Source organism: Saccopteryx bilineata, chromosome 4, assembly GCF_036850765.1.
Source record: "Saccopteryx bilineata isolate mSacBil1 chromosome 4, mSacBil1_pri_phased_curated, whole genome shotgun sequence".
In the NCBI taxonomy this organism is placed as follows: domain Eukaryota; kingdom Metazoa; phylum Chordata; class Mammalia; order Chiroptera; family Emballonuridae; genus Saccopteryx; species Saccopteryx bilineata.
In genome coordinates this window covers 93,757,284-93,783,696 of record NC_089493.1, presented here as the reverse complement: position 1 = coordinate 93,783,696, position 26,413 = coordinate 93,757,284, and the positions used below count along the sequence as shown (strand labels likewise).

Below are 26,413 nucleotides of genomic sequence, written 5' to 3'. Positions count from 1 at the left end.
TAATGTCTTCTCATTGATGTGGTTCAGACTGGGTTGCATTGGCCCCTCTGTCTTTGCCACCTTTTCTATTCACTCTCTAATACTTAAGATTTGTTGCTGGCACATGAGGCAGACATCCCCTATGCTTTTGGACTCCATACCTATAATGACAGAGCAAATACCCATTCCTTAGGGCTATTTTGCCTCCTCATTGCCCTCTATGGCCTCTGGAATTTCCTTGTGCCTATAGACCTGGGAATGAAGGTATCTCTGTTACGCTCACCTTATATTTCTCTAAGAGCAATTTAGTCTTGAGCTCTAATAAGTGAACAACTATTGATACAGTGCCTTTAAGTTCATATATCACAGTAAGCAATTACAAAGATCACAGAGAATTCCAGAATGGAGGTCTTTTTTCCTTGAAATCCATTGATATTGGACACTTCTGTCTTTTAGTCGAAATTCAGACTATTCTCAGATCAGGATTTAGCCACCGATTACCTGAGAAGTCGGGGTCTTCTTTTTAATTTCAATATGCTTCAGTTCTTGAACCAGATCATCTCTTTCTAAGATTCCCCCAGTGTCTCTTCTAGTCTCCAGTTTTTGCTCTCAGGCTGGAATTCTGTTCAAAGAGTATACAGAGCTCAAGGTCTGGAAATCAGGGAATGAGGAGTTTATTCCTGGGAATGTATCCACCACTGCTTGGGAAAATAACGAATGAGATTGAGGTTCCCTGAAATGGAGTTTTCCTGGAGTTCAGCTTCCACCAGTATGGAAACAACTTGCTGACTTTCTCAAGCCAGCCTAGAAGCTTAAATTCTTCACTGGTCTTTTGTTGCTGACTCAAGGATCACCCTACCTCCCTACCACCACCATCAGCAGGAGCCAGCACCTTTGATTTATAAAATCTCTCATTAATCGTGTCTGGTAAACTTTTAAGGGTAAATGCGGCACACTAAATTTATATCACATACCCAGGAACACAAAATCAGAAGCTCATGGGAGTGAGGCCTAGTGGTATTGGGAGCTTTGGGGGAAAAAAAAGGGCAAGATTTGTTTTGAGAGTTTAGCAGTTTGAGCACTAGCTATCCTTGAAATTGTATTATAACTGATGTTGATGTAAGAATGTCTAAACCTGTAGAAAAATTTTAGAAAAATTTGAGTTAAATAGAGGATGCACCTAGAAGCATGATCTCCAAAGGCTGAGGTAAATGCTTCTGAGAATAACAGTTGGCCATTTCTTTTATGCATTTGAGATTAAAGAGGGAATGTAAGGAAGATTAAATGAAGGTGGGAGAGAGCAAGGCAGGAGTTCTCTTTGACTATAGGATAGTTAAGATTATGTGCTCATTTGTGGCTGGGTAGCTCAGTTGGTACAGTATTGCCCTGATACACCAAGGTTGCAAGTTTGATTCCTGTCAGACACATACAAGAATAAACAAGTGAATGCAATATAAGTGGAGCAACAAATCAATGGATGTTTTTCTCTCTCTGAAAGGAGACATTTCAAAAGTATGTTAACCTAGATGCACAGAAACAATGGGCAGGGCTTGCTTAAGGCAAAGATAAATCTTCCTAAAGAAGTTATATGCCTGGGGCATGGCTACTTATAATGACCTGCCCAGTTAGGAATTTATGATCAGATAACCTTGTGAGCTTACTTTCCCAGAATTCCTTTTTTCTTCCACACTGACCAGTCTCAGGAATTTTGCAGCATGAGTCCATATTTAGAGATCATTTTCACATAAGGGACTTGAGCATCTGTGGATTTTGGTGCATACTAACAGAGCCCACAAGTCTTCTAGTCTAAGAACCAACCAGACCTTTCTAGACCCACACTCCCTTTCCCCCCAAGGTTGAGAATGATAGGCTAGCCCTCCCCAGTTCTGTGCAGACCCCTCAGAACCCGTCCCATTGCCCTTGCTCTGAATCTGTGAGGCATCAGCCCTGAGAATTGGGGCATGAGGTAACAGGAATTCTTCAGGCCAGCGCTGGAACAGTAATGAACAGGATTAAAATGAGGTGCCTCAGGGTGGCATGGCCTCCCCTGCTTTCTGGGTATCCTGATTTTCTCTTCTCCCCCACTCCAGTTCAGGAGCCTTGTTTAGCTAATGCTGGAGAGAAAACTACTCAGCTCTTGGAAAATGCTGAGCTGGATGTTTGGGCTTCTTGGCTGTACTAAGTACTGGATGGTGATTCAGCAGAAACTCCGGGTCCAGCAACTGGCACTTGCCATTGGAGAGATTAGGATAAAAGGAAGGGGAAGAGAGAGCCAGAAAGGGAAGGGACAGGGATGGCAACCTAGCTGAAAGTTCCAAGAAAAGCTTTGTGATTCAGGACTTCCAGAAGATCCACTGTGTAAAGCCAGTAGCCAGGGCCACCATCACAGCAGCCTGGCCCATGCAGGTTCGCATTGGATTCGGACAGTCAGTAAAGAAACAATGGAGCCAAAAACTGATGAGCCATAATTTTTAATCCTAGCTTGCACCTGGCGGGCAAGTAAAAACACACACTGGGCTCCAAAACCCACTCACATTCAGTGCTCACAAAGCTACTGACTTATCTGAGTTTCTTGGAATCAAAGGTTTCTAGCTCACCAGACTTATTCACCTATGTTCCCCATCTCCTTCCTTCTCCCTGCACAAACTCTGCACAAACTGGCTTCTCACTCAACACTCTGCCATCTTGGCTGCTTCTCCTGGTCTCTTCCACATGGCCTCTTTTTGCTCTCCTCTCTGCTCTCTCCTCTAATATTAATCTCAGGAACCAAGAGAGCAAGCTCCTGTTCTGCCCCCATTTTATAGTGTAGAAATCCAAACCTTTAATCCAATATACAAAATAGGGAAGTCTCTAATACAAAGTCACTTATCTGGGGCATGATGGGATTGTACCATCCCACATCAAAAAGGGTGGAAAAGGCTTAATCCCAAAACCAAGCCCCAGGCTACAAGGATTCTGCCTGCCCACAGACTGCCCCCAACACACATTAATATCACCTGGGTGACGGCCTCCATGTGGGCAGCGCCATCTTTAACAAAGCGAGCATAATATATTTTATCTGCCCAACATACTGTGTCTCTGCATCCCTCCTCCTCTGCTTGTTTGTGGTTGGAGGAGAGAGGCAACTTCCAGAAAGCTCAGCATACCTCCTCTTCTTCAAGAGACTTCTGTGACTTCTCAAATGGTGTCAGTGCTTCTAGAAAAGGGCTGGAGGAGAAGGGCAAAATGTTACTGCAGTGTGGTAGGCAAGATCTATTTCAAAGCCTATTTATGGACCTAAAAGAAACTGTGTATGAAAGGGCTACTTTAATTATTTTTCCCTGTTTTGATGTTTTTGTCTTTCACCAGTCAAGTTATTTACACGTACAATAATACCAACCTTTGTTTTTAGGTAGGCAAAGACTTGAGATTTTGTAAAGCCGCTTCTCACCCCATATGAAAAATGTCTTAGCCCTGGGCACACAGGGAAGGATTCTAGGAAGCTGACTCTTGTGTTGGCAGCCCTACCCCAATTTTCCCCAGCCTCTCTGAGGAGGAAGAGCTCTGGCTGGCCTGCGTTGGCAGAACTGGAACCTTATCAGAGCCTTGGGTTATATGTGTTAGAACTCAAACAAGGCTCCGTGTTTTCTTTGCCTATCAGTGCCTTTTGGCATCCGGTACTGGTTACCTCCTAGATCTGGAAACAGTTAGGCAGGCCAACCCGGGGCAGCCTTTCCATAATTAGAAACACGTGCCCAGTTCCTTCCACTGGCAAGGAAGCTGGCCAAGGAGTCCCGTCCAGCCTATCACAGAGCGGAGCGCCGCCACACCCCTTCCCTACCTCCCCCGCAGGCTGGGCACTCACCTGCTGCTCCAGCGTTAGCAATGGAGGGCTGGTCTGAGGGGCATCACCTCACCCTTCTGCTCCAGGTTCAGAGGGAGGGAGTCAGGGGAAGCTGATCAGAGCGTGGCAGAAGGCAGAGAAGGGCACGCCGCAGTAAAAGGTGAGAAAGAAACCTACACCACAGCAGGCACGTGACCAGGTGAAATTTACCGCCATCTGTGAGGGTTGAGGTGCTCCATCCCAGAAAGGTGCTTGTTTTGAAGTTCTGGAAAGGAACAGGATGTTCGGATTTGTACAAAGTCGTGTCACTAGCTTCCCTTTACAGCAGCGTCTGCTTAGTACATTCCATCTTTTTTTTTTTTTTGTTCTGGCCCCTTCTCTCTATTCTGCTCCTCCAGCTCTTTCTCTCCCCCCTTCTCCTCTCCCCCTTTCTCCCTGATATTGTTTCTCATGCTCACTCTTCTCTCTTCTTCACCATCTGTGTTCACCCTTTCTACTTCCTGTTTTTCTCTGAAAAGATGAGGAGAGACCTGGTTTTAGAAACTCTAAAGGAAAGCAGGGCTTTCCAAGTTTCCTCCATCCTACTCCTGAGAAATTCAAATTGAGTTCCCAGAATTCCAGGAGACATGTGATGGTGACATTGACAAGGGCTCAGGGGAAAGGACACGAGTCAGAGGGACAAGTCTGCCTGTGGGACATTATTTTCTAAAGCCCTGAGGGTGATGGACACAACTCTCTTGGTTTCTGAGGAGTAGCCATCTTAGTGTACCCCTTTTTGCCACATTGGCAACTTACTTTCTGCTGCCCAGAAAACAACCTGGTCGTTATCTTCAGGTAACAGATTCAGAGCTCCAACTGGCACTGTTGGCGGTGACCACGGGTACCACTGACAGGAGCAGGGCGTGGAAGAATTGGGATGCTATCATGTGGTGTGGAAAATTTCCAACTAGATCAGCACATTGGTGACCTCACTTTCATTGCCCCCTTTTATTTTTATTTTATTTATTCATTTTAGAAAGGAGAGAGACAGAGAGAGAAAGAGGAGAGAGAGAGAGAGAAGGGGGGAGGAGCAGGAAGCATCAACTCCCATATGTGCCTTGACCAGGCAAACCCAGGGTTTCGAACTGGCGACCTCACCATTTCCAGGTCGACGCTTTATCCACTGTGCCAGCACAGGTCAGGCCTCATTGCCCCCTTTTAGAAAACCTCCCCACTTCCCTCCACTTGGTGTTTTGCAAGGCCTTTGGACAGGGACTCCTTTGGGGTCCTGGTATGTGTTGCCTGGTTGCTCTTTAAAAGCTTTTCTCTTTAAGGTTATATATGCACCTGCTTTCTGGTCTTTCTGTGTGGTGTCTGGCCCTGTATTAGTTTCCTATTGTGACTGAAACAACTTACCACAAATTTAGTGGCTTAAAATGACCGATTAATCCTTAGAGTGCTGAAGGTCAGAAATCCTAAATTCAAGATATCAGCAAAACCATCAGGGTCGCTTCTTCAATTCTTTCTTTCTTCCTCTTTGATCTCTGTTTTGGTCATCTTCTTTTCTAACTCTGACCCTCCTGTCTCCTTCTTAAAGGATTCTTTTTTTTTTTTTTTTTTTTATTGATTTTTTAATTGATTTTTAGAGAGAGGGGAGAGAGAGAGAAGGGGGAGGAGCAGGAAGCATCAACTCCCATATGTGCCTTGACCAGGCAAGCCCAGGGTTTCGAACCGGCAACCTCAGTGTTCCAGGTCGACGCTTTATCCCACTGTGCCACCACAGGTCAGGCCCCTTAAAGGATTCTTATGATTGGTTTGGGTCTGTTCAGATAATCCATAATAATCTCCTCATCTGAAAATCCTTAATTTAGTCACATTTACAGAATTTCTTGTATCTTGTAAGATAACATATTCACAAGATTACCATGTTGACATTTTTGGGATGCCATTCTTCTGCCTACCTCCATGAGTTCTGATGTTATCGTCAGAGGGAAGAAGTAAAGGAGAGGTTTCTATGCCTTCCCAGGGATCCGAGTCTGAGGATCAGAGCTGAGATGGGGCTCAGAGGCCTTCCCTGCCAGAAGCAGGAGCTTACCCACACCCTCCACAGTGGACACATTCCAGGATCAGCACTGTCATCCAGCTGCATTTCTCTGCCAGTCCTGCAGCTTTCCCACAGACTGGAAGCAGTGTACTCACCTCTGTTACTTGGCAGTTGAGAGGCCCTGGGTAGGGCACAGACGGGGGAGGGGGGAAGAGGGGACTACTCTTGCTTGCCTCATTTTTTATATTTCTCCTGTCACCTTGACATTAGGCTTTTCAACCTGTGCAGATTAAGTAAACAATCCCTGACTTTAGCATCTTCTTGAAACTTGATAGTCTTTTTACCTTTTTTTTTTAAAGCTAGATAAAGGAGAAAAGGCTTAAAGAAGAACAGATGAATCTGGGCTTCCGTGAGGCCTTTAGAGAAGCAGCAACCATCCCACAACCAGATTACAATGGACAAGAACCAGAGTTTTATGCCTTTTTATTATTTTGTCCAGCTAGGTCAAAATTATAAAATTCTCCCTTTTGCTAGTGTCTCCTGCCCCTATAGGAAGCATCTCTGATTCCCCTGGATGTCTGCTGGCTTCTGCCATCAGACTGAAGAGCTCTGCCATCATCACACTGTTTTGTGTTCATCTTTTAGTTCACCTCTCTCCCTTCTTACATGTCAGCTTCCTAAGGGCAGGGACCTGAGTCTTATTTTAACTCCTCCACTTACTAGAATACCTAGCCCTTTGTAGGTGACAGCTGCATGGATAGATGGATGGGTGAAAACACTCACATTACAAGCTGTGGTGGCCACTGGTTCCCTTCAACATGTGGCTTCCCTGGTTGGCTCAGTGGTAGAGCATTGGCCTGGCGTGCAGGAGTCCCGGGTTCGATTCCCAGCCAGGGCACACAGGAGAAGCGCCCATCTGCTTCTCCACCCCTCCTCCTCTCCCTCCACTTTGTCTCTTTCTTCCCCTCCCGCAGCCGAGGCTCCATTGGAGCAAAGTTGGCCCGGGCGCCGAGGATGGCTCCATGGCCTCTGCCTCAGGCGCTAGAATGGCCCTGGTTGCAATAGAGCAACGCCCCAGATGGGCAGAGCATCACCCCCTGGTGGGCATGCCGGGTGGATCCCGCTCGGGTGCATGCGGGAGTCTGTCTGACTGCCTCCCTGTTTCCAACTTCAGAAAAATACAAAAACAAAACAAAAAAACCAAAAAACAACATGTGGCTTCCCTGAGGTCACTGTACCTTAAGCATACAGAATTCAAGGTTAGACTAGGGAGAGAGGGAACATAGCCATCAGCAACAGAAATGGGTGCTGGACAGCAGATGGGCAGGGGCAGGGGCAGGATGCCTGAGCAGGGCAGAGGCTTGGCAAGCACTTGGCAAGTGTTGCCTTCATTCACTGACCTTTCCTCTCTGGATGGAGGCTTAGGTTTCAGCCTGCTGTGAGCGAAGCTGCCCTGTGGTACCAGGAGACTGAAAGTACCCTCTTTTCCTTCTGTCACATGCTGTGATCACCTAACTGCAGGTGAAAGGTCATACAAGGCCTGCAGTCATTTGAAAATGCTATTGTCCCCAGGAGATTAGCCTGTTTCCCCACCTCATTCTCAGAATTTCTCTTTTTATTTCTGAAAGGTCCCTATAAAGGGGAAAGGTTAAATATTAGTCAAGGACTGGATTCTTGTGAAGCTGTGGAGATAAGCTCAGGCAGGACAGAAGACACATACCTCAAGTTTAGTTAACAATGTCCCACCCTTCAAACATTGCCAATTCCTCGCCCAGGACACTGTGAGCTGACTTTTGTGTGTGTGTGTGACAGAGACAGAGAAAGACAGAGAGAGGAACAGACAGACTGGACTGGAAGGGAGAGAGATGAGAAGCATCAGTTCTTTGTTGCGGCACCTTAGTTTCTCAGTGATTGCTTTCTCATATGAGCCTTGACCATGGGGCTACAACAGACGGAGCGACCTTGGGTTTAAGCTGGTGAGCCTTGCTCAAATCAGATGAGCCCACACTCAAACTGGCGACCTTGGGGTTTTGAACCTGGCTCCTCCACATCCCAGTCCAATGCTCTATCCACTGCACCACTGGAGCTGACCTTTTTTGAAGGAGTCTTTCTGGCTACCTTGACAAGGAGATGATTTTGTGTTTTCTATCCTAGCACACGGGAAAGTGGCCACATTTCCCCTCCTGCTTGGTTGTCCTGCTCTGTCCTTATTTTCCTCCAAGCACTTGCTTGGAGGCAAGTCACATCCCTGCCTTCCCTCTCCTTCCCTTGGTAGAGGATAATTTTCTTCTCTGCTCCTTGTTCTTTAATCCTTATCTATCACCTGAGCCACATGGCTTTTGTGTTCTAATCTTCCTTCATTTCGTAAGTCAGTCTCCTTTATCTTTTAGTCACTATAGCTCAGGGGTTGGGAACCTATGGCTCCTGAGCCAGATGTGGCTCTTTTGATGGCTGCATCTGGCTCGCAGACAAATCTTGAATAAAAAAATAATAACGTTAAAAATATAAAACATTCTCATGTATTAAACAATCCATTCATTTCCTACTGCTCATGTTCATGGTTGCGGATGGCTGGAGCCAATCACAGCTGTCCTCCAGGACAACACCAAATTTTTATTGGATAATGCATAACATACACAGGTTGTTGTATGTCTTTCACGGAATTACATTTTATATATATATTTTTTTAATTTCTTTATTAATTTTATTTTTTAATTTTTTAATTTTTTTAATTTTTCTGAAGCTGGAAACGGGGAAGCAGTCAGACTCCTGCATGCGCCCGACCGGGATCCACCCAGCACGCCCACCAGGGGGCGATGCTCTGCCCATCTGGGGGGGGGTCGCTCTGTTGCGACCAGAGCCACTCTAGCATCTGAGGCAGAGGCCATGGAGCCATCTCCAGCGCCGGGGCCATCTTTGCTCCAATGGAGCCTTGGCTGCAGGAGGGGAAGAGAGAGACAGAGAGGAAGGAGAGGGGAAGGGGTGGAGAAGCAGATGGGCGCTTCTCCTGTGTGCCTTGGCCAGGAATCGAACCTGGGACTTCCGCACGCCAGGCCGACGCTCTACCACTGAGCCAACCGGCCAGGGCCTCTTTATTAATTTTAGAGAGACAGGGAGAGAGAGAAAGAGAGAGAGAGAGAGAGAGAGAGAGAGAAAGAGAGAGATATCAGTTTATTGTTTCACTTTTTTTTTTTTATTTATTCATTTATGAGAGGAGAGGGAGAGACAGAGAGAGGAGACAGGGAGAGGAGAGACAGAGAGAGAGAAGGGAGGAGCTGGAAGCATCAACTCCCATATGTGCCTTGACCAGGCAAGCCCAGGGTTTTGAACCAGCAACCTCAGCATTTCCAGGTCGACGCTTTATCCACTGCACCACCACAGGTCAGGCTGTTTCACTTTTTTATGCATTCCTTGGTTGATTTTTTTTTTTTTGTATTTTTCTGAAGCTGGAAACGGGGAGAGACAGTTAGACAGACTCCCGCATGCGCCCGACCGGGATCCACCCGGCACGCCCACCAGGGGCGACGCTCTGCCCACCAGGGGGCGATGCTCTGCCCCTCCGGGGCGACGCTCTGCCGCAACCAGAGCCACTCTAGCGCCTGGGGCAGAGGCCAAGGAGCCATCCCCAGCGCCCGGGCCATCTTTGCTCCAATGGAGCCTTGGCTGCGGGAGGGGAAGAGAGAGAGAGAGAGGAAGGAGGGGGGGTGGAGAAGCAAATGAGTGCTTCTCCTATGTGCCCTGGCCGGGAATCGAACCCGGGTCCCACGCACGCCAGGCCGACGCTCTACCGCTGAGCCAACCGGCCAGGGCTGCTTTTTTTTACAGAGACAGAGAGAGGGATAGATAGGGACAGACAGACAGGAATGGAGAGAGATGAGAAGCATCAATCATCAGTTTTTCATTGCGACACCTTAGTTGTTCATTGATTGCTTTCTCATATGTGCCTTGACCGTGGGCCTTCAGCACACCTAGTAACCCAGTGGTCCCCAACCTTTTTTGGACCATGGACTGGTTTAATGTCAGAAAATATTTTCACAGGTCGGCCTTTAGGGTGTGATGGATAAATGTATCATGTGACCGAGACAAGTGTCAAGAGTGAGTCTTAGACAGATGTAACAGAGGGAATCTGGTAATTTTTTTTTAAATAAAACATCGTTCAGACTTAAATATAAATAAAACAAAAATAATGTAAGTTATTTATTCTTTCTTTGCGGACCAGTACCAAATGGCCCACGGACTGGTACCGGTCCGCAGCCTGGGGGTTGGAGACCACTGGAGTAACCCCTTGCTCGAGCCAGCAACCTTGGGACCAAGCTGGTGAGCTTTTGCTCAAACCAGATGAGCCTGCACTCAAGCTGGCGACTTCAGGGTCTCGAACCTGGGTCCTTCTGCATCCCAGTTCGACGCTCTATCCACTGTGCCACCGCCTGGTCAGGCTGGAATTACATTTAAAATATGTGGTATTCATGGCTCTCTCAGCCAAAAGGGTTCCCGACCCCTGTTATAGCTTGTGTCTGCTGAACTCCTGGGACTTAGGGGCCCAGCCATGTCCCTAGCATGCTTCAGAGCTCTAGGGAGAAACCCAGTTGCTAGAGTGATTTGGGTTGGATTGTCACCAGGCATGTGATCCTGAAATCCTTATTGAGTTGAGTAAGATAAACCAAATGTGTATTTATCAGGATGTCTCTGTACATCTGGAAGTTTGGGTATTTACAAAATGGTCTCCCTGTTCAGGTACTTAAAAATCTTTTCTCCCACAACATATTTTGATTATCCTTATATGACACCATCCTGGATAACAGCCCCTTTACAAGGAGTCAAAAGCTTCTACTCTTGAAATCAAATTTCCTTTTGTTCTTTTGGCTCTAAAACCATCTGATGTTCTTGTCTCCTTTTGATGAGTTTCCTGGAGAACAGGGCAAATGGTGTGCATTGTGAAATATGTAGACTGAGATGAGATGGAGGGCTAACGAATTGGAGCATTTTCTTTATTCAAGTATCAAATATTTGCTGAGTACCTATTATTTGCAGGCACCAATGATATGTCCTGGGATTAAAAACATGGAAAAGTAACAGTCCCTGCCCTTCTAGTCTACAAGGAGACAGAAAAAAAAAAGAAAAGAAAAAAGAAACAAATCATTATATCACAAAGAAGCAAGTGCCAAGATTCGATCTAAACAAAGTGGTCCGGGAGGAGAGGGGGGACAAACTTTGTTCCTTGACTATAAAATGCAGTTGATAAATCTTACCTGGCAGGCATATTGTCAGGAATAAGTAAAATAACGTCTCACAGAACAGGTGACATTTGAGCTGAAGCTTGAAAGATGAGGAGTTTTGCCAGGTGATGGCACTGTGTGGAAGGTTACAGAAGAAGAACCATGTCAGGTCCTTACCGTGACAAAATGTTCTCAGATTCAAGTAAGGTTGGAAAATATTTGGAAAGTAAACGCACAGTTTTAGTATAAGCTATTGATAGAACTTGATCAGCTGTTGAAGTAAAATCAGAGGCCTAGTTAGCAGCTTGAGGAAAGAGAGTCTTGTTCATTTACACATATGGCTTGTACCCTGGAGAATGAGGGGTCATCCTGGTCACTGTTTCAGGGGAAAGGGAAGCAAGAGGATTTTAACTTTTTTCCCTTTATTCTCAAGCACTTCATAACCACCTCTTCCTGTATCACAGAGCTCCCATGGGTTACTTGGGGAGTGTAATGGCAAAACAGAGGGCCCCTCCAGCCTAGCACTCAGCCTCTGAGCTCTCTTCTCTGAGCACCTTTGACTCCTAGGAAAAGAAGCAGATTAAAAGCCCCCATGCCACCCAAAAAGATAAAGGAATGGTAGAAATAAATACAGGAAAGCATGTTCAACATCATTAGTCACTAGGCAAATGCAAATCAAAACTACAGTGAAATGCCACTTCTCACCTATTAGAACAGCCAGACTTTTAAAGCCGACCATAGCAAATGCTGGCAAAGATGCAGAGCATCAGGGTCTTGCACACATTGCTGGTGGAATGCAAAATGACACAGCCACTTTAGAAAACACTTTGGCAGTTTCTTACACATTTATCATATAACCCAGAATCTCACTCCTGGGTATTTACTTGAGAGAAATAAAAACCCCATTCAAATACCTCTACAATCTACACAAAGACTTCTGTGCAAGTGTTTATAGCAGCTTTAGTCATAATAGCACAAATAGTGGGAGCAGCCCAAATGTCCATCAGCTGCCAAATGGAAAATCAAACTGATACATTCATATAACAGAATACTACCTAACAATATAAAGGAACAAACTGCTAATATATGTGGCAGCATAAATGGGTCATAAAGAAACATCATGTTAAGTGAAAGGAGCCAGACACAAAAGGCTACACATTTTATGCTTCCATTTATGTGACAGTAGGGGAAGGGGACTGACATCAAAGAAACGCAACATATGAGAGAACTTTTTAGAGTGTTAGAATGTTCTATACAGGTGTGTTAGTGATTAAACAATTGAATACATTTGTCAAATCTCATCAAATTGTACACTTAGAGCCTGACCAGGTCGTGGCCCAGTGGATAGAGAGTTGACCTGGGACCCTGAGGATCCAGGTTCAAAACCACAAGTCACCAACTTGAGCTTGGGCTCACCAGCTTGAGTGTAGGGTCACTGGCTTGAGTGTGGAATCATAGACATGACCCCATGGTTACTGTCTTGAGCCCAAAGGTCGCTGGCTTAAGCAAAGGGTCACTGCCTCGGTTGGACACCCCCCATTTCCCCCCATCAAGGCACATATGAGAAAGCAATCAATGAATAATTAAGATGCTGCAATGAAGAATTGATGCTTCTCATCTCTTTTCCTTCCTGTTTCTGTCTGTCTCTCTCTCTCTCTCTCACTCACTCTCTTTTTCTCTCTCTTGCTAAAAAAAAATTGAGTGCTTAAAAAATGAATTTTATTCTATGTGTATTATACCTCGATAAACTTAAGTAACAAAAGATTTCCCTAAACCTCTGTTGCCCCAAAACCAGGCTCTAGAAGATGACATTCAGGATCCCACCAGCTGCTCAGGGTGCCCCTTGAATATATAATGACTTGAAAACAAAACCCACACTTGTGTCCTGATCAACTGCTGATTTCCCCCCCTAAGCCAGTGCCTACACTTCCGTGCCTACTTCTGGCTTCTAGCCCTGGGCAAGGCATGTTCTGAACAAGCCCTAATTTGTGGCATGTAATCCCCATTCATAACCCATGAACCTAGCCAAAGTTTCTGGTCACTGGGGCTGAGCCTGTAGGGTATTTGGCTCATCTGCTACAATTCCATGAGCAAGGAGCATTTCTGCATCTGTGAAGAGGGCATCCTGCAGCCTCAATATTGCCCTGAGAGTATGTTTGGGGTCTTTTATTTCAGTGCTCCTCACATGGGTCAACTGCTCCAGTGTGCGGTGGGCCACCCGAGTTCAAGACATTTTCACAGCTGGGAAGCTCCTGGCCCTGGCCCTGATCATCATCATGGGGGTTGTACAGATCTGCAAAGGTGAGTGTCATTGAAACCATGAGGCCCTGCCCAAATTTCCACCCCTTGCATGTACACACCCCCTCACACTGTCTTTGGATGTGTACATGCCCAATTGGGTGAGATTTCCCAATTCTGGCCTTAAATGACTTCTCTTCCTCACTTGCTTGACAAAAGGGAAGAGAAACCATTTTTCCACAGGAAGTAGAGCATGCCTTGCCTGTTAGCAAATTCAGTCCTCCCATGCTGACCTCAGGGCTCTGAAGACCCCAGATTTTGGGCTCCTATTGCCCTCTTGCCCCAACCCCAGGGAAGCTCCTTGCATCTTCTCTTGTATTGTGTCCATATCTTAAACTAGGAGATGCAGGAGGAGATTTTATATGTTTTTAAATTACTCATAATCTCTACAAGGGAGAGCTCTACATTCCTGGGGTCTCTGCCAACATTCCCCACTGGATTTGGTCTTTTCCAAGCCCTAGTCTGTATTTGGTTTCCATGGGACCCATAGCACCACAAGGCTCTGCCCAGTGTCACTGCTTCCTAGAGAAAGTCAGATGACAAGCCCTGAAGGCAGTGTGGGCGCCTGGATTTTTACTCCAGGAAACATAATTAAAGTTCTGCTATATAAAATGTTCATAATTATTTTAATCAGTTGGATTAAGTTCTTTAGCAGGTTATATTGTTTTCAGGAATTTAGACTTAAGGAAATCACCATGCTATATTTTCAAAAATACAGTCCCTCCAAATCTGATCTCAATGCTTTCTCCTGATCATTCTAATCTCTTTATTTACTGTCCCAATGCCAGATTACAGATGAATATGTAAAGTCGGCAGCCTTTCTTGAGGGACCCCTGTGTGCAGGACACTGTGCTTAGGGTTAGAAAGGAAATTTAAAAGCTCTTTGCTGAAGGACTCCTGTCCTCAGGGAATCTACACCATGAAAAGGGAGACCAAATACATATCTTAGAAAGAAACAGTTAGAAATGGACAACAAAAGCAAAGCAGGCTTGACCTGATATAGTACTGTGGAAGCTTATGTTTGTTTGTTTATTTATTTTTCAGGGACAGAGAGAGAGTCAGAGAGAGGGATAGATAGGGAGAGAAAGACAGTAACGGAAAGAGATGAGAAGCATCAATCATCAGTTTTTTGTTGCGACACCTTAGTTGTTCACTGATTTCTTTATCATATGTGCCTTGACCGCGGACCTTCAGCAGACCAAGTAACCCCTTGCTTGAGCCAGCGACCTTGGGTCCAAGCTGGTGAGCTTTGCTCAAGCTGGCAACCTTGGGGTTTTGAACCTGGGTCCTCCACATCCCAGTCCAACGCTCTATCCACTGTGCCACTGCCTGGTCAGGCGGAAACTTATGTTTGAATGTTTGTTGTTCTTGATGCTTTCTTCATGAGAATGTACAAATTTAAATATCATGGAAAGTGGTCAGGAGACTGGCAAGGGCTCTAATCCTGCATTTCCAAACCCCAGCAAACCAGTTCCAATTTACCCTGCTAGTCCCCCAAGTTACCCTGCCCTTCCCAGTGACCTCCCCCTGGCCTTTCCTTCCAAGTAACTTTGCCTTGTAAAAAAAAACAAACAAAAAAAAACTGTGCTTTTCAGAACTGTGCTTTGAACCTGAGCCCCCATTGGACTAATGGTTACCAAGTTCTGGGAGATCTTGGAGCTGTATTTCCCTGTTCCTTTGGCCCCACTTCTCTAATACATAGGGTTTACTGGAGACAAAAAAATGAGTTGAATCATCACCACAGGGAGTGGTGGAGACCAGACCAGGCTGGCCAGGGGCTGCTGGGTCTCTGACTGGTCTTTCTGAGCTGTTACTTGCCCCTTTTGTGCACAGGCGAATACTTCTGGCTGGAGCCAAAGAATGCATTTGAGAATTTCCAAGAGCCCAGCATCGGCCTCATTGCACTGGCTTTCCTCCAGGGTTCCTTTGCTTATGGAGGCTGGAACTTTCTTAATTATGTCACTGAGGAGCTTGTTGATCCCTACAAGTAAGTACAAATAGCCCAGGTCTTCCTCTCTTCCAGAAAAGGGCCAAGGTACATGCTACTGGAAAGAGAGAGCTAGGTGCCCACTGCCCACTTCTCCACAGACTTCCAGCCCCAAGTCTGACCATGACTTGGTCCAACCTGAAGAAACAGTGCACTTGCCAGGAACTTAGCCCACTTGCCACTCACTTGACCAGGGGAAGAAAAAAAGACCTCGTGACTGTACCAGAGTAGGTTAGAGGCTAAAAACTATGCTGAGATAACACTGCTGCCTTAGAGAATGAAATGTGCCCTGAGTGGTTTGCAGGTATCTTACTCACCTGTTTTGGGACAGGTGGATCTTTGTGTCTTGAGGCAGGGGAAGGGTTACATTGTGGAGATTTTGGTCAAGAAGAGATCAATGAGGCCCTGGCCGGTTGGCTCAGCGGTAGAGCGTCGGCCTAGCGTGCGGAGGACCCGGGTTCGATTCCCGGCCAGGGCACATAGGAGAAGCGCCCATTTGCTTCTCCACCCCTCCGCCGCACCTTCCTCTCTGTCTCTCTCTTCCCCTCCCCCAGCCAAGGCTCCATTGGAGCAAAGATGGCCCGGGCGCTGGGGATGGCTCTGTGGCCTCTGCCCCAGGCGCTAGAGTGGCTCTGGTCGCAACATGGCGACACCCAGGAGGGTCGCAACATGGCGAAGCCCAGGATGGGCAGAGCATCGCCCCCTGGTGGGCGTGCCGGGTGGATCCCGGTCGGGCGCATGCGGGAGTCTGTCTGACTGTCTCTCCCTGTTTCCAGCTTCAGAAAAAAAAAAAAAAAAAAAAAAAAAAAGAAGAGATCAATGAGCGTGGAATGTATTTCCAGCCTAAGCTATTTCGTTTCCTTTAAATTATTCTGCCCATATTGAGACAGATTCCTCCCCCTACCCCTCTAGGGAGAGGGAACATCAGAGAAGTTTGCAACATCTGCTTCATGTAGATAAACAGAAGGCACTCCCCAGACCTTATGATAAGGCCGGTGATCCCAGGTGCCAGTCCTTCCTCCTCTCACCTCCTCTCCCTCTACAGGAACCTTCCTAGAGCCATCTTCATCTCCATCCCACTGGTCACATTTGTGTATGTCTTTGCCAATGTCGCTTATGTTACTGCAATGTCCCCCCAGGAGCTGCTGGCATCAAATGCAGTCGCTGTGGTAAGAAATCAAACTCACAGTCCCTCAAACAAGAGCGTTGACATAGACTTGCCTGCTGAGCTACCTTCCCTTTCCCCTGATTCATGGATCTGTGGAATTGAACATCTCAAGTCCGTAGGGCAGAAACCACATCTTCGAGTGCTCAGGAGCAAGCTGATGGCCACACTGTACCTAGAAGAGCCACAACGCCGAGATGAGTAGTTGCCACAAAGACTGTATGACCCACAAAGCTGAAACTATTTACTATCTGACCCTTTACAGACAACTCCTGATCTAGGGAACTTTAAACCTAAATGTGATGATTATATGAAGGAGAAAGGCTTCTCCCCAGAAAGATGTAGCCTTGCAGAAGACATTCCATTGCTCTCTGCCTCCATTTCCACCTCAGAAAATCATGCAGTCTGACTCCTTCGCTCATCAGGGAAAAGTGTGTGCCAGTAAATGATTAGGAAGTAGAAGTGGGTTGTGCCCTTTGGGGAAAGAGATCATGCAGGTCCAAGGCATTGGATTCCTTGATATCCAGGAAAGACCTGGGAGCCATGCTGCTCCCTCACTTGGCTTCCCTTGAGCCATGACCTCAGCCTGCTAAACAGTGTTATCAGTTGTCTTAATGAAGATTAAAAAAGAGGCCCTCCAGTGTCCCCTAGCACTAGCCTTCCCCAGCAGGATAGCTATTCTAAACAACCCCTCCGCATAATAAATCAAGTATGTACTTGGCTCAGAGATTCTAGAAAGGCTAGTCCCCCAACATTTTAGAGTCCTTCAAGATACATGAAGACTAGTCTCTAGTTTTCACCACCTTTTCTTTCTCAGCCTATGTAATAGCTTCTTCTTACCATTTTCCCCTAATATCATTTGTTTCTATCGTTTTAGAAATTCTCACCCTATGAAATAGTATTCATCTCTATTTTACAGATGGGAAAACTGAGGCTCAACAATTAAGAACCTTGTTCAAGGTCTTACAGCTCTTAAGTGTTGGGCTGAGATTGGAGCCCCAATCTTCCCAACTCCCTAGCATACAACATAGTGACATACACCGCAGGTTTCCAGTGCCAGCCCTGCCACTTCGTGGGTGTGTGATCTTTGGCAATATACTAAGTCACTTTGTGCCTCAGTTTCTCCATCCACAAATCAAGAAAACAAATGCTAGTTCATTATTAGCAGTGTTAGTGTTATTACCACACTGTCTCCTTCAGTTAGCTAGCCCCAAACAGTTATTGACTCCCTGCTGTGTAGTGACCCCCCCCCCTGTAGGAAGTGGTGGTGGGAGGGGGGCCCAGACACAGACACCGGCCCTCCCCGCAGGAGCTTAACTAGAGACTCGACAAGGTTGGGCCTGGGAGGGAGCATTCCTAGCAGTGACTCACACGTACAGCGTTACGATCTCTGCTTTTCTGCTCACACCTTGTTTTCCCTTCCAGACTTTCGGAGAGAAGCTCTTAGGGGTCATGGCCTGGATCATGCCCATTTCTGTTGCCCTGTCCACATTTGGAGGAGTCAATGGGTCCCTCTTCACCTCCTCCCGGTGAGTGCTATCCAGGTCCTTTCCAGGCCAGATGCCACTCTGCTCTGCATATTGCTCTGTATATGTGGGGTGCTTGTCTCCATTAGCAGGGTCTTTGTGGGCACCTGGGTGGTGACCTTGCAGGGGGTCATTGCTCACATGAGGGCATGTGTGTCTCAGCGTAGATATAGAGAGGTGTATGCTGCTTATGTGGTTACCTAAGATGTGTGTGCCTTCACATGTTGCGGTGAGAAGCCCCATCCCACCTCATTTCAGCAGGAGCAGGAGGCTGAAAAGGCCCAGGCTGCCTGATGCAGTCCTGAGTCAGGGGCTGTGGTTGGAGGTAGGACTATCTCGACTGCAGCTCGCGGGCCCCTTTCCACTCTCCTGGAAACAGGCTGTGCTGTCTAGAAAGGAACCCCACTGCAAAAGAGATCAAGAGGCACCTGTGCCTGGGGCCTCTGGGCTGGACTCCCAGGAAAATTCTGAGACCAGACTACAAGAGGGACGACATCATCTCTGAGCATCCTGAGGGTGCACGCTCCTCTCTGCTCCACAGACAGGCAGCTGTGGGAAGTCTTAGCGTGACCACCCCTGAGACCCAGATGGACTCACTCATGTGAAGCGAGGGGGCTGGGGAAGAGTGAAAGGAAAATGTTTGTCTAAAGCCACATCCTTCACCCCTCTCAGGGAAGCCAGAAGCTCAAATGGGCCCAGAAGTCCTCATCTCCTTCCTCCACACATCTAGGGATCTAACCCCTTAGTGCCCCTTCTTGCTGTCTCCAGAATGGGCTGTGAGAACAGCATGTGCTAGATGATTTCTATTGGTATGGTTCAAGGGGTCTTCCTGTGGTTCTTAGAATGCCCTCTGCACCTGGGACACAGTCCTGCTCAAAGATTCAGCAAAAGGAGTCCCTGAGTTCTACTACTTCTAAAGCCACCATCACATCAGGGAGGAGTTCCCATGAAATGACAAAGGAGTGCCATGATTTCAGGACCCAGGGCAGGAAAAAGGGAGTGTGGGTGTCCCCTGTTCCTCAGGACCCTATGACACACCCACAGCAACCTCGTGTGCGTTACACAGGAGCAGTGGCCACCTGGAGGCCCCAGCTGAGGGCGAGCGGTGGAAGAGCAATGACCCATGAGGCTCTCTGGGATCTATTGGAGGAGAGTGACTGTCTATAGTCACTTTAGAATGGGGTTTGTCCCTCAGGCAGGCCAAGCAGTGGTCTGCGTGCATGTGATAGCTGTGTGTGCATGCAAGAGATGCGGCCTGGTGTACTCAGCCTCTGATTCAGAGGCATGGCTCAACCACCAGGCCTCCTCTGCTCATCTTCCAGTTTCTTCCTTCTTTCTTCCTCCTTCCCTCCTTCTTTCTTTCTCTTACTCTGTTGTGTTTGGGGATATGGAGAAGATGATCCTTCCTGAGAAGTAGGAGTGTGTGTGGGTGTATGTCATGCTTACTGTCATTGTCTCCTCCGTTGTCAGCTAGCTGGTCAAGGATTGTCTCTTGTGAACCTGACCCTTGAAAATGCTGTTGGACCTGGACAACTCCATTGGTCCTGACTGCCTGTGGAGGAGGGGTGTGAATGCAAGGCCCTGGCTATGCATGATGAGGCTCAGTTGGGTGCATGAGGCTGCACTGTAGAGGGCTGCAGAGGGCCAATGCCATGTGGCTGCATGAATCTAGTGCACTGACCTAGGTATTTGATGATGGCAACCAATGGTGATGCATTTGGGACCATAATAGATTCTCACAATTCTGATAAGCTACTGCTTTCACCCTTCCCAACCACACACAAATTACAAAGTAAATGATAGTTCTCTTCAGAACACGCAGCATGATGGCTCTGTGCCTTTCTGTCTCCACCATGCTGTCCTCTACTTCCCACCCCGTAAGTGCTCCTTTCCCTACAAAAGCCTAGAAGAATGAAAAAGTGGTATGATTCACACTAATAGATAAATGACTCCTAACAGCTTATAGTATTCTCTTTTTCTCTCAGTAAAGGAAAGGCAAAAGTCATACTTTTTTAAAAAATTAATTTATTAATTTTTAGAGAAAGAGGGAGGAAGAGAGAGAGACAGTGATCTGTTCTTATATGAGCCCTGACTAGTCATCGAATTGAAAATCTTTGTGTATAAGGACAATATTCTAACCAACCGAGCTATCTAGCCAGGGCAGGCCTGCTTTTTTATGTTAAATTTCTTTATTTGTTTATTTATTTATTTAGTGAGAGGAGAGGAGATAGTGAGACAGACTCCTGTATGTGACCTGATCAGGATCCACCTGGCAACCTCTGTCTAGGGCCAGTGCTCGAATCAGCTGAGCTATCCTCAGCACCTGAGGCTGACACTGGGACCAACCAAGCTATCCTCATGCCTGGGGCCAAAGCTTGAACCAATCTAGCCACTGTCTGTGAGAGGGGAAGAGAGAGTGAAGGGGGAGATAGAGGGGAAGAGAAGAAAATGGTTGCTTCTCATATGTGCCCTGACCAGAGATCTAACCTGGGACATCCATATGCCAGGCCAACACTCTATCCACTGAGCCAATCGCCAGGGCCAGAATTTCTCTTTTTAAAAATAACTTTTGGCCCTGGCTGGTTGGCTCAGTGGTAGAGCGTCGGCCTGGCGTGCGGGGGACCCGGGTTCGATTCCCGGCCAGGGCACACAGGAGAAGCGCCCATTTGCTTCTCCACCCCTCCGCCGCACCTTCCTCTCTGTCTCTCTCTTCCCCTCCCGCAGCCAAGGCTCCATTGGAGCAAAGATGGCCCGGGCGCTGGGGATGGCTCCTTGGCCTCTGCCCCAGGCGCTAGAGTGGCTCTGGTCGCGGCAGAGCGGCGCCCCAGAGGGGCAGAGCGTCGCCCCCTGGTGGGCGTGCCAGGTGGATCCCGGTCAGGTGCATGCGGGAGTCTGTCTGACTGTCTCTCCCCGTTTCCAGCTTCAGAAAAATACAAAAAATAAATAAATAAATAAATAAATAAAAATAACTCTTGCCCTGGCCAGTTGGCTCAGCAATAAAGCATCAGCCCAGCATGTGGATGATCCAGGTTCAATTCCTGGTCAGGGCACACAGGAGAAGCGGCCATTTGCTTCTCCATCCCTTCCCCCTTCTCTCTCTCTTCCCATTCCACAGCCTGGGTGCTGAAGATGGCTCCATGGAGTCTCTGCCTCAGGTGCTGAAAATAGCTCGGTTGTGAGCATGGACCCAGGTGGGCAGAGCTTTAGCCCTAGATGGGGGTTGCCCGGGTAGATCCTGGTTGGGGCATATACAGGAGTCTTTCCCTTTATCTCCCCTCCTCTCTTTTGGAAAAAGAAAATAAATAAATAAAAATAACACTTAAACATCAATATCCTGGTCAAAATATTGTACTATAGTTTTACAATATGTTCCAATGGGAGAAACTGAGTAAAAGATACATAGGATCACTCTATTTTATTTCTTATAACTGCATGGGACTCTGTGATTACCTTAAAATAATAATTTTAATTGTTTTAGAAGTTAAAAAATACCCCTGGCCGGCTAGTTCAGTTGGTTAGAGCATCATCCTGATAGGCCAAGGTTACGAGTTCATCACCAGTCAGGGTACATATAAGAATCAACCAATGAATGCAGAAATAAGTGGAACAACAAATTGATGTTTTTCTCTATGATTCCATTAAATAAATAAATAAATTAGAAGATAATAAATAAAAGTTAAAAAATCATTTTTATTCCCATTGCAAATTTTTTGTCTATTTTAGAATTAAAAATTGTTTTGATAACATCTAAGGAAGAAAATTTAAATTATTCATAATCCCACTATCCAGAAATAGTTGGTATTTATTTTTAACCTTTATATTTTTAGCAAGTGAGAGAGAGAGCCTAACCAGGTAGTAGTACAGTGGATAGGGTGTCGACCTGGGTTCTGAAGACACAGGTTTGAAACCCTGATGTATTCAGCTTAGGCGCTAGGTCGCTGACTTGAGCATGTGATCATAGATATGACCTCATGGTCACTGGCTTGGGCCCAAGGTTGCTGGCTTGAGCAAGGGGTCACTGGCTCAGCCTCCCCTGTCTGTCCCTGTCTTTCTCAGAAGAGAGAGAGAGAGAGAGAGAGAGAGCTAAGCAGGAAGGGAGAGAGATGAGAAGCATCAACTCGTAGTTGCGTCACTTTAGTTGTTCATTGATTGCTTCTCATATGTGCCTTGACCAGGGTGCTCAAGCCAAGCCAGTGACCCTTTGCTCAAGCCAGTGACCTTAGGCTTCAAGCCAGTAACATTTGGGCTCAAACCAATGATCATGGGATCATGTCTATGATCCCCATGCTCAAGCTGGCAACCCTGTGATCAAGCTGGTGAGCCTGCGCTCAAGCCAGCAACCTTGGTTTCGGACCTGGGACCTCAGCATATCCACTACACCACCACCAGTCAGGGAATTGATATATTATTTTTAAAAAAACTATTTTAAAGATTTTATTTATTGATTTTAGAGAGGAGAGAGAGAGAGAGAGAAAGGATGGGAGATGGAGGGGAGGGGGTACAGGAAGCATCAACTTGCTTCTTGTATGTGCATTGACCAGCCAAGCCCAGGGTCTCAAACCAGCAACCTCAGCATTCCAGGTTGACGTTTCATCAACTGCTCCACCATAGGTCAGGCTCTAGTTGTTATTTTAACATGTTTTTACATGTCCCATAAATAATTTTGAAATCAAACTGTATGGAATCATCAACTTTCTATCTTGCTTTTTTCTTTTTTTTTAAGTGTAGTGGTTGATTTTACTTTTTTAAATTTAATTTATTGGGGTGAGCTTGCTTTTTCACTTACATTTTTTTTTAGTGAGAGAAAGAAACAGAGACAGAGAGGGAGAGAGATGAAAAGCATCAACCCATAGTTGCAGCACCTTAGTTGTTCACTGATTGCTTCTCATACACGCCTTGACCAGGGGGCTCCAGCCAAGCCAGTGACTGCTTGCTCAAGTCACCCTTGCTCAAGCCAGTGACCTTGGGCTTCAAGCCAGCAACATTTGGGCTCAAGCCAGCAAAGAGAGGAAAGAGAGAGGGGGGGGGGGACAAAGGATGGGGTAGGGGTACGGGAAGCATCAGCTTCTCGTATGTGCCTTGACATGGGTCATGTCTATGATCCTATGCTCAAGCCAGCAACCTTGAAGTTTCGAACCTGGGTCCTCAGGCCAATGCTTTATCCGCTGTGCCACCACTTGGTCAGGCTCAATTACTATATTCTGAGCATGTTGTCATATAATCAGTATTTTTTCTGGAACATTATTATGACTGCATAATGTTGAATTTTATGACTATACCATAATTTATGTAATCAATCTCTTCCTTTTAGGCATTTAGGGTATTTCCAATTATTTTTGTTATCAGAATATCTTTGTATATACACCTGTCACTAACTCTCTATTCAGTTCTTTGGGATGGATTTTAGGAATAGACTAAGTAGCTAAGATATAAATTTTAGTCTAAGTAGACTAAGATATAAATTTTTGATACAATTTACATATAATAAAATACACAGAACCAAAATTGTGCAGATTGATGAGTTTCAACAATTGTAGACAGGTATGTAACCACCACCCACAACAAAATATAGGACATTTCCACATATTCTAGAAGTTCCCAGGTGTCGCTTTCTGGTCCACCATGTGTTCTGCACCCCCAGAGACAACCACTTTCTGACTAGGATAGGAATACTTTTTTTTTTTTAAGATTTTATTTATTTATTTATTTATTTATTTTTAAGATTTTATTTATTTATTTATTTATTTATTTATTTATTTTTTACAGAGAGAGGAATAGACAGGAACAGACAGGAATGGAGAGATGAGAAGCATCAATCATTAGTTTTTCGTTGTGGGTTGCAACACCTTAGTTGTTCATTGATTGCTTTCTCATATGTGTCTTGACCGTGGGCCTTCAGTAGATTGAGTAACCCCTTGCTTGAGCCAGCAACCTTGGGCTTAAGCTGGTGAGCTTTTGTTCAAACCAGATGAGCTTGCGCTCAAGCTGGCGACCTCGGGGTCTCAAACCTGGGTCTTCCGCATCCAAGTCAGACACTCTATCCACTGCGCCACCGCCTGGTCAGGATATTTATTCATTTTAGAGAGGAGAGAGAAAGAGAGAGAGAGAAGGGGGGAGGAGCAGGAAACATCAACTCCCATATGTGCCTTGACCAGGGAAGTCAGGGTTTCGAACCAGCGACCTCAGTGTTCCAGGTCGACACTTTATCCACTGCGCCACCACAATCAGGTAGGATAGGAATACTTTTAAAGCTTTCCTTGTATTGTTCAGTCCCCATGTGTCCTGTGAGGATGTAGAAGGCACATTTTTTATGGCATTAAGGCCTTAGGCAAAGGAAGAGAGGTTTCTCCCGCAACAGCACTCCAGGCATTAAGAGAGACCCACAGAGTGACAACACAATCATTAGTAACCTCAAGCCACCCAGGCCACACCCAAGGTCTCCATGCACCCAGGATCCATCCACTTATCCACTGGCTGCTTCTGGTTTGCCTGCACCTGCATTTGTGATTGTGGGTCCTGTGACTAGTGGGCTGGAAGATGTGCATGAGAAGGGTGATCCTTCGGTGTGGGCAGAAGGGAGGCATGGATGAGGGGTCCTGGGCTGGGGAAGGAGCTTCCTGGGGTAGTCCATGGGCTATCCCAGGCTAACCTGCTTTTTTCTCTGCCAGGCTATTCTTCGCTGGAGCCAGGGAGGGCCACCTTCCCAGTGTGTTGGCCATGATCCATGTGAAGCGCTGCACCCCTATCCCAGCCTTGCTCTTCACAGTAAGGTCCCCTCCTTCTGCCGGTCCTACACATACCCTGCCTCTCGTGCTAGCTCTGAGTTGGGAGTTCACACTTCCCCCACATACCCCCAGTAACCTTTCTTCTGTTCCTAGGTTTAACCAGTTCTAGATAATCTGGCAAATGGTATACATAAGCTTTACTAACATCAAGACAAGAGCTATAACAAGTGAAGAACCTGAGTCCTGAAAGAACTTAAGGGTCTTAGGCCAGGTCATTTCCATTTGCCCATCCTTTTGGGTCAGAATGAAGTGACTTTCTCAAAATTTTAAATATTTTTTTAACTTTATTCAGTTTTTTTAGAGAGAAAGAGACACACACATAGAGAAAGAGAGAGAGAGAGAGAGAAGGGAGAGGAGCAGAAAGCATCAACTCTCATATTGCCTTGGCCAGGCAAACCCAGGGTTTTGAACCGGCAACCTCAGCGTTCCCAGGTCGAGGGGAACTTTATCCACTGCGCCACCACAGGTCTTTCTCAAAATTTTATAACCTCACACAGAAACTTCTCCTTTCTTGGCTCTCCTTCGCACCTACTGCCCACAGGGTTGCGGCTTTGAGCCTCTGCCCCCAGCTAACCACCACATATCCCCACCCCTCCCCATCGATCTTCTTGCCCCAGGAGGCTCTGCCAGTCTCAAGAAATATCACTGAAACGAATTCAGTGTTAAGGGTGCACCAAATCAGAAAAATCATAAAGAAAAGGAGACTGGCTCTGGCCGGTGGGCTCAGTGGATAGAGCATTGGCCCAGCCTATGGACATCCTGGGTTTGATTCCTGGTCAGGGCACACAGAGAAGTGACCATCTGCTTCTCCCCCACCCCTTTCCTCCTTCGCACCCTCTTCCCCTCCTGCAGCTAGTGGCTCAATTGGTTCAAGCATCACCCCAGGCACTGAGGATAGCTCTGTTGGGCCAAGTATCAGCCCCAGGTGCTAAAAATAGCTGGGTTGATTTGAGTATCAGCCCTAGATGGGAGTTGCCAGGTGGATCCTGGCTGGTGTGCATACAAGAGTCTGTCTCACTATCTCCCCTCCTCTCACTTAAAAAAAAAGAAAAAGAAAAGAAAGGAAGACTGGTACACTGAAAATGGAGAAAAGGAAAGTTGGGATGGGGGGGGATAGGAGTAAAATGACCCCAGAGTAGAATCACTTAGAGAAAGCAAAAAGAAAGAACAAAGATTTGTCTCTATAAGCCTTTTAATTTTTTTTTCCTTCTGGATCCTGAATAAAACGTTGAAAATTACTTTGGTCTACCAGAGAAGCAGTTGGACCAGAATAGTAGAACTCTTATAAGTCAAGGGCATTGGTTGTACAACATTAGGGGGAATTTCAGAATGTTCAGATATAGGAAGAAGGTCATCGTGATTAGTTAGTTATGAAAGGTGACCGAAGAAAACTCAATATCCCCAGTAGGCCACAAACACTTTTTCAGTTTGAGCTGTTGCTGCAGCACTATGACTACAAGGCAAGTACAGTAAGAATCTGGCTTATTCACTCATTAAAATCTTCTTAACTATTTTCACCATCAGATCTCACAGGAAAACTGAACCTTCTATAGGCCTTAACATATTAGCAGAGGGGAAGAACACTGTTCCAAGATAGCACTGAGATGATTT

The 26,413-nt window shown here is 46.3% G+C and overlaps 1 protein-coding gene across 2 annotated transcripts in view; it reads left to right on the top strand.

Annotated features, from left to right (window-relative positions):
- Positions 1-26,413, top strand: part of SLC7A8 (solute carrier family 7 member 8) — a 61,866-nt gene that overhangs the window by 28,950 nt on the left and 6,503 nt on the right. The window contains exons 1-6 of one of the 2 annotated variants that reach the window (XM_066277454.1): positions 3,832-3,962; positions 13,217-13,342; positions 15,173-15,326; positions 16,372-16,495; positions 17,917-18,020; positions 24,686-24,782. In XM_066277454.1, the coding sequence (XP_066133551.1) occupies positions 13,318-13,342; positions 15,173-15,326; positions 16,372-16,495; positions 17,917-18,020; positions 24,686-24,782 (504 nt within the window). In that variant the 5' untranslated portion in view covers positions 3,832-3,962; positions 13,217-13,317. Of the gene's footprint in view, positions 1-3,831; positions 3,963-13,216; positions 13,343-15,172; positions 15,327-16,371; positions 16,496-17,916; positions 18,021-24,685; positions 24,783-26,413 lie in introns of those variants that run through there. The other variant, XM_066277453.1, reaches the window with a different exon arrangement.